This window comes from Geospiza fortis, unplaced genomic scaffold (assembly GCF_000277835.1).
Source record: "Geospiza fortis unplaced genomic scaffold, GeoFor_1.0 scaffold524, whole genome shotgun sequence".
NCBI lineage: Eukaryota > Metazoa > Chordata > Aves > Passeriformes > Thraupidae > Geospiza > Geospiza fortis.
Window position 1 is genome coordinate 1,465,957 of NW_005054437.1, and position 9,985 is coordinate 1,475,941.

General features: G+C 48.3%; 1 protein-coding gene across 1 annotated transcript in view; it reads right to left on the reverse strand.

Annotated features, from left to right (window-relative positions):
• Nucleotides 1–5,277, reverse strand: part of TSPAN32 (tetraspanin 32) — a 28,730-nt gene extending 23,453 nt beyond the window's left edge. The window contains exons 1-3 of the mRNA XM_005427203.2: nucleotides 5,200–5,277; nucleotides 3,061–3,175; nucleotides 1,692–1,789 (exon numbers count right to left, since the gene is read on the reverse strand). Coding sequence (XP_005427260.2) covers nucleotides 1,692–1,789; nucleotides 3,061–3,175; nucleotides 5,200–5,265 — 279 coding nt within the window. The 5' untranslated portion in view covers nucleotides 5,266–5,277. The remainder of the gene's footprint in view (nucleotides 1–1,691; nucleotides 1,790–3,060; nucleotides 3,176–5,199) is intronic.
• Between the last annotated feature and the right edge of the window lie 4,708 nt (nucleotides 5,278–9,985).

Sequence of the window (9,985 nt, forward strand, 5' to 3'; positions counted from 1 at the left end):
TCGGCACGGAGCCGGCGGACACCGAGCATAATGACAGCCAAGAGGCATCCCGTTATCCCCGCTGAGAGCAGCGTGGCATGAAGCCTCGTCGCCACAGCTGCGGGGAAGGCACCTCGCACCTTTCCTCTGCTCCCCGCAAGGCAGCGATACCGTGACTGCCCTACAAATGTGCTATCAGGGGCCCAAAATGCAGATGGCCACATCCCCCCAGAGGACCCAAACTGTGGAAGCTAAAGACAAGCCAACAGGGTGCACTAGGAGCCACAAAAATAAATAGCCAGTTTGAGGCTTCTGCCAACCAGAGGCTGCTTTGGTGGGTGAAGCTTGGCTGTGATACCCCAAACCAGCCGGGCTGTGGGAGATGATGGGCGGCTGGAGGAAAGGATCGCCCAGGTTAAAATAGGAAGGGAGGGCAGCACTGTGTGGCCCTTGTATAATGCTCTTTGGACAGAGCTCTGGAGTTCACTCAGTACATGTTGGCACTCTTTTTAACAGCCTGTTCTATGGAGTGGCATGCTCCAAACTATACCAGAGAGTAAGGCAACAAATAAGCATTACAGAGAAGTTTGACTATATCTTCAGGCAGCCAAGACATTCTCCACTGATCTGTACATACCCATCTGTTGGTTTAGATGTGGTAATTGCAGGCACACATTAAAGACACTTCAGCAAAAGAGAGGGGAGTTACACATTCTGCTTAATTCATGGGGACTGAGGCCCGTTTGGGCATCTCAAACAGAGAAAGGAAGATGGTGTATTGAGAAGGTGAAAACATTAATTTCAGTGGCTGCTTTGCACTGAATTTTCAGGTGTCAGCTTCTCATTTCTGCCATCAGTATCATTTCCCCCAGTTACACAGATTAGATAAATCTCTTTAAAGTTAGTGTATGACAGCAATGCAATTATTTTATATTAAGCAAGATTTCATGCTCAACAACCTATCTGTTAATTTCTGCCCTCCATATGGGAAAACACACCTTGAGCAGCACTTTACCACTTATTCCTCCAGCTCCAAGGCTGGAAGCTGCTCTGTGCAGGCTAAGCCCCACATGCAGGCTCTGTTTCGAAATGGAGCTTATCTCACAGTGCAGTTTACTACTGTCAACGTGGTCCAGGCCCAAACAGGCTGATGGAGAGGAGAAAGGGGGGATTTCCACTCTTATGCTACTTCTCCACCCTCTCCTTGTAGGCTGAAATTCAGGGTCCTGCACAAATCCCCTATGCCTGCTGCCACGCTTTGTATGAATGTTTGCAGTGAGGTGGGAAAAAGAGGGCCTAATTTTGCTGTCACAATTCGGGGGAAGCATGTGAGACTCAAAATCACACTGCTAAGGTTTCCTCACACAAACCATGTGTTGACTTGATGAGGAGAAAAAAAATACCCTGGGTATTGTCATCACCATAGTTGCTTGGCAGATAAACACATTCCCTCTGAAAGTTGCATACACAGGACCTTGGCAAAAGAAACTAGGCACAGAATGATGCAATACTCAGCCTTAAGAGCTCTGCAGGGTGATGCTTTTTAAAAAATGTCCCCTAGCAGCACAAAGTGGAACAACAGGACCTCCTTCTCCAGGCTTGCATTCTCCTGGGCATAAGGCAATGCAGACCCCAGCACTGGAGGTTAAGGGTGCCAGCCCCAGGTGACAGAAAGCCTCTCCCAGCCAGTCCCTGCAGGTATGGATACGCACCATGGCAGTGAGGCACTGCGATTCCCGCACTGTGGCAGCGGAGCTCAGCAGGGCTGCCAGGATCAGGGTCATGCTCAGGCAGATCCCAAAGTAGAAAGCTGGAAGACAGACGTGGGAGTTGTGGTCAGATGCCAGAGGCCTAGTATGATGCTTCATCCAGAGAGGGACCAAAAAGTGCATTTTGGGGAGCTAGCCCCAAATGACCAGGTTGCAGAACTGAATTTTTTCTGTAATTTATTCAATACCCCCTGTCTGTGTGTGCTTTGCTGTGTATGTCTGGCAAGGCTGTAAGCCTCTGAGGGGTTCTCACAGTTCCAGCAGAGTGAAGCAGACTAAAACTGTGTTGGTCCATCCAACAGACCAGAAGCTGCCAATTACTTCAGCATTCTGATAAGGATCCCCCCCTAATGGGGGGTGCTGGTGCAGCAGCTGTCCCACAGCCTCTATCAGGACTCCGGGCACTGCTAATCTGGCGCAACACTCACCCTCTGGTTTCCTCCTGGCTCAGGCAGGATCACAGCCAGTACCCTGGAGCGGGGCTCAGGGACCACAGCGCTGCAAAGGGCTTTGCTAGCCTAACCACACAGAGGTAGTGCCTGTAAACAAGGCAAGTGGAAGCGTTGCTGGAGATGGGTGACGGGGGTGGGAGAGCCTGCAAGGCTGCAGTCAGTGCCAATATATATGTGTAGGAACAGGGAAGGAATACGCCTTAGCCTTGGGCTAATATCGTTTTTGCACCTGCCTTGTTAAACTGAAATTGAGAACCAAGATCTTGAGAGAATATGAGTGTGTTTAAGACCAGAGTGCAGCTTGGGAGAAGCAGCAGATGCAAGTGCAGTAGTGGTAAGCAGGGCGTTTTAGTATCTGAGCTATCTTTGCTCTAGCCTTGTACCTGAGACTCAGTTTATACTTCTCCCTTGTGAAAGCAAAAATACCACACATTTCCTCAGAAAAGCTCAAGGTGCTGCCATGCATCTCTCCTCCCAGCCTTAATTTTCTATGTTCTGCTTCAACTCCTGTAGTTCCTCTCCTCATTCTTCCAGTCTCCTGCCAGCCCCAGTGCACTTTTAGTGACTGAGGAGCTCCTCCTGAGCTCTTACCACAGCACAGGGGTCAGAGAATAGAGGAACAGGTGCAAACACAGAAGCACCTGAGCACCCCATGCACCCACAGCATCCTTTGGTTACAGGCATGCAGGTCTGATAAGGGGAAAGAAAGTGCCTGTGGGACTGTGATAGTCCTAATGCATCCTCCAAAACCCAACTCCTTCCTCCTCTTGAGATACCCCTGAATTTTCTTCTACAGCTTTAAGGAATTTTGCAGCTCTGGGTATCACCAAAGGTCTCACTGGGATGTGACCACAACATACCTGTGTGGTGGATGACTTTGTAGGCGTTGCTGTCCAGGGAGACGTTGCTGATGAGGGTGAAACGGAGCCCGTAGTGGGCGACTGTGCTCAGCACGGCGATGGAGAGCCCCAGCAGCTGGAAAAGAGGGGTTTCAGGAATGGATTTACAAGGCAACAGCTCTTGGCTGGGTGCACACAAAGATTTGAGTGTATCTGGATACTCCTGAGCCCCATGCAAATGCAGACAGCCTCATCATCCAGAGATCACCACATGTACCCCAAAATGCACATAAAAGGACAAACCCGAGACACTTAAAAATACTAAAGCTGTTTTTTCTCTCTTGCATTATAAGTGCATGTATCACTGTGCAGCCCACAGTCTCTTGGCCAGTGCCTATGGGTTAAATTCCCATCACATGAAGAAAACTGAGAGGATCGATGCTCTTGCAGCACACCTGTGCAGTGCCACCCTACTCTGTGCACGTCTGGCTGTGAGGGCTGCCATCATGTCTGGCTGTGAGGGCTGCCAGCTTCAATAGGGGTTTTGAGCAGGGGTGAAGCTCTCTGCTCTGCTCTTTGCAATAGTCTCAGTGCCTGCTGTTGGCTCTGTTTCCTATGGCAGAGCACAAAGACCTGAGTCCTGTACTACTCTAAGTTGTCTGTGGTGGTTTGTGTCTCTGCAAGGTGTTGTCTGTTTCTGTACCACCCCTGAGAGCACCAGTATGCCTAAGGCATGGGGTAACTACTTGCATGTCCATACCTCTCCAGGTGATGGAGAGGGAACATTTCTGATGGCACCTGGCTCTAGGGCTGGGCTCCTTTCAGCATGACTTGTGGCAGAGCTGGGACAAAGGGACCAGCAGCAAAATGAACTCCAAATCTAGTGCAATGAGCCTGGAAAATACAAAATGTAAGGCTACTCCCTAGCTCTGAAGATAAGGCTTCATCATTTTGTGCCTTTATAATACAGAAACATGAGACAGCTATACCTGTGTCAAATGTGACAATGTGATCTCAACATAATCCCCTCTGTGTGACATTTTCTAATAGCTTTTGCTGGAGGCTTACAGTCTCAGAGACTAAATCCATCCAAAACATAGCATTTTGTCTAGCCTAATTTGTGGCACCTTCTGATCATTCAGACTGTGCATTACTGCATATCTTGACCCACACCCAGCAAAATATTATGCGCAACATCAGTTAGCTCAGATTTCTGAGAAACACCAGTCTAAAATCCTCCCAACAGCGAGAACGTGATTCTAACCATTCACAGCAACTGTGCCTTAATGTCTGCTCTAAACATGCTTAGTACCAATCTTCCTTTCATTTCCTCCAAGTGGCATATTCTGTTATTTGGAAGAGAGAACAACCTTACAGCCACTGCAGTCCTGGAATGTTGAAATTTGGAAAAACTACAAACTTCATTTGTGGCCCAAAATAAGGTATTACCTTTTAATAACCCTTAACAAGCCACCAACCCTCTTTGAACTAAATACAGATTATTATTATTACTGTTGTTATTATTATTTTTAGGCTGGCAAGTTTTGATGAAGCGAAAAGGCAACAAGAACATACAAGTCAAAGCATCCACAAGAAGTCTTCTCCAGTTTCTACCATTTCCCATCAGCTTTAACAGCAGATGTCCAGAAACTCCCCTTGAATTTGCTTCAAGAGCTGATAAAGAGAGTCCCTGGAATTGCTTTCGCTTTGTAGTGCCGATCCACATGTTTCTCACACACACTTCCACCAAAGCCTTGTGGTTTCATATCCTCACTGATCCCACCTGCAGTCGACCACCCTCCCAGCAACAAGCGTGACTCTCTCTTTTGCTCCAAGGAGACAGGAGCAAATATCTTTTTAGCTCCCACCCATTCTGCCAGCAGTGACATTTTCTTTCTCCTTGGAGGAAGCTGCTGAGTTGTGAAAGGGCTGCAGTGGTGTGACAGCCATGAGAAACCAGAAGTCTATCAGAGGAGGGGGGGGATGCTGGTGGCCAGCGATAACCACCCATGGTGCAATGATAACTCAGGCAGTTGGCTGTGCTTGCCCTCCACCCGCCAAAAACAGAACGTGGGAAAACCATCCCCTCTCGGAGTGGGGATGGGAAAGGCAACAGCTCACCTCGGTTCTGCAGAGATCCCCCCAAACCTGCCTGCTCACCATGACACAGAGGCTGGTCACCAGCAGCTGGCACTTGGTGGTCCTCATCCCGCACCTCAGTTCCATGGCAGCTTGTCCCCAGAGAGAGCTGGCAGTTGGTCCCTCCAGCTCTTGATAAAACCTGGGTTTCCACCAAAGGAGGCATGGCCACAGTGGGGCCTCTCAGGAAGTGGAGTCCCCACCACGTGCTGATGCACCTCCTCCTGCCTGATTATTAAATCCTCTTTAGGGCAGTCACCTTCTGCACAGGCCCTCAGTTAGCTGCTGTCAGCTCCCATGCAGCCAGCTGGGGAAGAAGGAAAGGCATACAGAAAAACAGCCTTTCATGGAGTTTGGAGCAAAGCTCCTTTAAAAAATAATTAAACTGATTAGTCAAGAGTCAGTGTCAAAATATCCCAATTTTGACTTTAACTGGGATGCAGTTTTGCTTAATAAACATTCTCCATAACATTTTTTTCATAATAAATATAAATAATATTTTGTAAAAACATCTAGGAAAACACTATTTTTAAAAAATAACCTATTGTTTAAAGAAAATATTAAACCCCCCAAACATATCTATTTAAGAGTCTTCTCTCCCCATGTAATAGCACCACATGGTAATAACCTTTGGCTGAGCCTCTATTAGAACTTGTATTTGCAGATAAGGGAAAAAACCACATTTGGTAGTATTTTATTCAGGAAAATAGTTATACGGAATATAACCCCCTGCTCACGAGACCCTCACTTCCTGTGGACATTTTAACTCTTCCTTTCCCCTCTCCTAGCACTGAAGACTCCATGGACCCATGGCTGCAGAAGACTCAGGTGATTTCTTCAAAACCAGCTGTCTCCTGAATGCATATTTCTTAAAAGTAAATTGCAAAGAAGTCTCAAGAAGGATCTGGCCGAAGTGAGCCTGAATGACTGAGTGCCTTAATTATCCTTCCTTTTGGAACCAGACTGGTGGAGAACAGGTGAATAATTGCATTCCCGACAGGTGGCAAACAAAGGGAGTAAAAAAGTAAAACCATCCCACAACAGTAACTGCAGTAACAGGAAGATGACAAAGAAGGAGGAGGAGAGGAGTGAAAAAAGGAAGGAAGATGCATTTTGTAAAGCAAAGAGAAGAGAAAGCGAGTTGCACAAAGCCATGAGCGTGGGGGAAAGCATGTTATGATTTTCTGACTACATCACTACTTTCTTGCAAGTTTTCCTGCAGATCATCTTGGTTGCAGCCTTCCCAGACACCAGTGAGAGCTGTCACAGCCAGTGCCAAAAACAGGTATCCCCATGGGTCCCTGCCCTGATGCCCAGGAGGAGACACTGACATACCCATGTGCAGAGACCTTCCTCCTCTGGCCACCAACTGGAGACCACCTGAGAAAAACCAATGGATAGACAGCAGGGCAGGAGGGCACTGGGGAGAGGACAACAGGCTGGTGAGGCAGCTGATGCCAAGCCACCCACATTTAGGAGCTGGACCCTTGGGAACAGACCAGGTGGGGAAAATGCCTTATAAAACACTGTCAGCATTAGGATTGCATCAGAATTCAGAACTGTGGGCACTCATCACTTCTTCTGTACTAGAGGACAGACGGGGGTGCTGTCACCTGCATTTTCAAGGGGAAGGATCCCTGGTACAAAAATAATGAAGCTGGCCCACCAGTGGAGTTACAGGTTAAATCTGGAAGGGCTGCAAGAAAGTATGAGCACAGCTCTGTGTGTAACACCAAGCCACGTCAGCCCAGCCACGAGCGACACTCACCGTGTCACCTGCCCTGAGCACACCCAGCGACTGTTTCACAGCTGCGGACAGGGGAAAAAACCATGGAGCCCGCCTCCGTTTCCCCCTGGATCCCACTTCCTTCCCCAATCTTAAACACCTGCCACCGCAGAGACCTGTGCGAAGCCATGTCTCACACTAGAGGTCCCCACAGGCCAGCAGAACCCTTTCCCGAAGGGTGAGATAGTCGACGTGAGCTTTCTGAAGGGCATTTCCCTCCCCAGTTCCATAAGTCTCATCCGTTCCTGCAGAAGCCTCGCACCTCACCTCATGCCCACCTGAGAGGTCTCAAAATCGTCATCTGCACGCCTTGTGAGGGCTGCTAGTTTTCCCACAAAAGATGTCCTGTCTCCTTTTGTCTCCAGCCATAAAAACGGGTACTTTCACTGACTCGCGGAGCTCTGAAAGCAGGTCTGTAACTTCAAACACCTGTGTTTAAACAGCTCCTTCCTCTGTTTTGGTTGAAAATTACTATTCCTGAGTAGATTGGCCATGTCTTCTGATGCTTCTCCCACCTGCAGTGCTTGGTGCCTGCCTTTGTGCCCACCCTGCCTGCTGGGCTCAGGGGTGGAGGGATTTTCTGCTGTTCCTTTTTTCTCTCTCTTACCCTCTATCCCATTCAGGTATGCTTTGAAAGTTTCCTGTTTGGGGCACAGCATATGTGGATTTCTAACATCACAAAAATAACAAGAGCAAAAGGAGTTGCTGCCTCATGTTCACAAAAGCCAAAAGGAAAGTCACTCCCTCACCCAAAAGAAAGCAGGAGCATCAGTAGAGCTGGGATATTAAGATGTTGGGCTGTGATTAAGGGCACATTTGGCACATGGAAGGGCACTGCTGAAGGGAGAACAGGGGACTCTGTGTGCTCATCCTACCTGTGCCCATCAGCACGGCAAGCTGTGCAACACTTCACTTTCTATGGGATTAACCTTCCTCTGGGTGCCCTGTTGTTGGAACACACCTGCCTCAGCAGGCACACACCAACCTCTCTGCCCACAGAGGTGAGAAGCAGGGTGTCCCCTCAACCTCATCCCAGTGAGAAGAGAAGCAGGGCTGGTGGCATGCCAGGAAATCACCCTCACAACCAGCATGTGAGCTGGGTGGCAGCATGGCTCTTCCAGCAAGACTTGGACTCCTGCCCACCCTGGCAGGTTTCATCGATTGATTCCCTTTGCAAAAGCCCAATTTATCACTCCCAAAAGCAGTGCAAAAACCACAGGTGACCACAGCTCCTGCCTGTAGCTTCCTACCTTATCTCTGGTTATCAGCTGGAGCATGGAAAGATGGTAGTGAGTCTGAAAATACCCCAGGGAGCACAGGTGCTCTCTTTCTAGCCTTGTGGCAGCTTGCAGATTTCTGTTACGAAAAACCTCATCCCCAGCTGCATAGGTCTCAAAGGGATGTGCCATCTCATCCAGAAGGGAAGGCTTGATTTAAAATAGGGAACAAAGCCAGATCATATTTTTTTGCAAAGCTATAAACCCCCAACCCTCTTCTGAGCTGGAGGAAAACGATGCCCACTCTGTCAGAGAGATGTTCTGAAAGAGCTGGGGGATTTGATGTGTTAATGCTGCATGGGGTGAACTTGGGACACTAAACACAAATGGACAAGAAGAGGCTGAATTCATCCTGATGCTTTCTTGACATCCACTTTTCCAGCTCTCACTCCATCAGTGCAGCCACCAGTGATGGAACAGCAGCACCCCAGCCTTGGCTGCTTGAACTCTGTCAAGAGAAACTTCCCCCTTGGCTTTGGGGCACTGCTACTCATGCTCCTGAGAAAGGATGGTCTGGAAGCAAGAAGGAGGATGCCACCCAGGAGCCAAAACTACACCCATCATCCAGGCAGGACACACCTGTGCAGGTCTCTGCTGCCTCTCAGAAGCCTCCTCCTTTTCCAGCCCGCAGCACCATTGGGGAAAATTCCTCTCCTCCACAGCAGAAAGCAGCTCCAAATGTGTCAGATTTACAAGTGTCAGTGGCTCAGCCCATTCGGTCCCTCAGCTACTGCCCATAACACGGCTGGATTCACCCTAAAGCTCGCTCGTAAATAAACATGTCCATATCAAACCGCAGTGCAGCCGTAGGCATGCTGGGAGGCCAGGCAGACCTCACAGCCTGCGCCTGTCTTCCCAGCACATCACAAGGATGCATTGTAAAGGCTGCTTAGCATTCATATAGCACATACACACAATCAAAGCTAAAAATCAACTTTTAAACCCGGGGCCATTTCTTTTCAAGAAAGGAAAGAGAGGAGGAAAGGGGGGGGTGCTGGGCTTTGCCAAGCTTCAGATGCACCATACAGCTCCACTGTGAATGGAAACAGGGCTGGCTGGAGGCTGCAGTGGAAGGCACAAAACCAGAGAGAAATCATAATATTTCCAAAGCACTTCTTTACTTATTATTATTTTCAAAATGTGTCTCAGAAATCCTCTAGTGATTCCTAGGCAATTTAAAATTATTATAGGTGAACAAATAAAATGTCAGAAGAGTTATTAAAAATAGTTCATCAAGCCAGAGAAAGAATACATTGGAAAAGAGCATAAGCTGAAGGCAGGGAGCTCCCTTCAAAGAATAAACTCAAATGAACTTCTTTCTCCGCTGAAAGTGAAAGAACCGTACTCATAGCTCTAAAGCACAGTGCTCTACTCAAGTTAAATTATTTTTTCTTTTTCACATGCTATCTAATTGCAAACCATAACTGCCCAGGAGCTAGCTGTGCAGGTGATAGACCTGAAGATACAATGTGAGCCATGCCCCATGTAGCCCTGCTCCTGGCAGAACCAGTGTGAGCGCAGCCCAGCCTGGTAAACAGGCTCACCAAGAACAGGGCTGCTTAACTGCCCATCATCCTTTATTTCTCACATTCATCCTCTCAAGCTTTATTGCAACTGGACCTCCATTGCCTTCCACTGTAGTCCTGAAAGTTTGGGTAAAATATCCTAAAAATCTCATGTCAGCTGGCTGTAATGCATGGGTGGCACCAGGACTGACCCAGGACTGCACCTGCAGCCTTCCTGC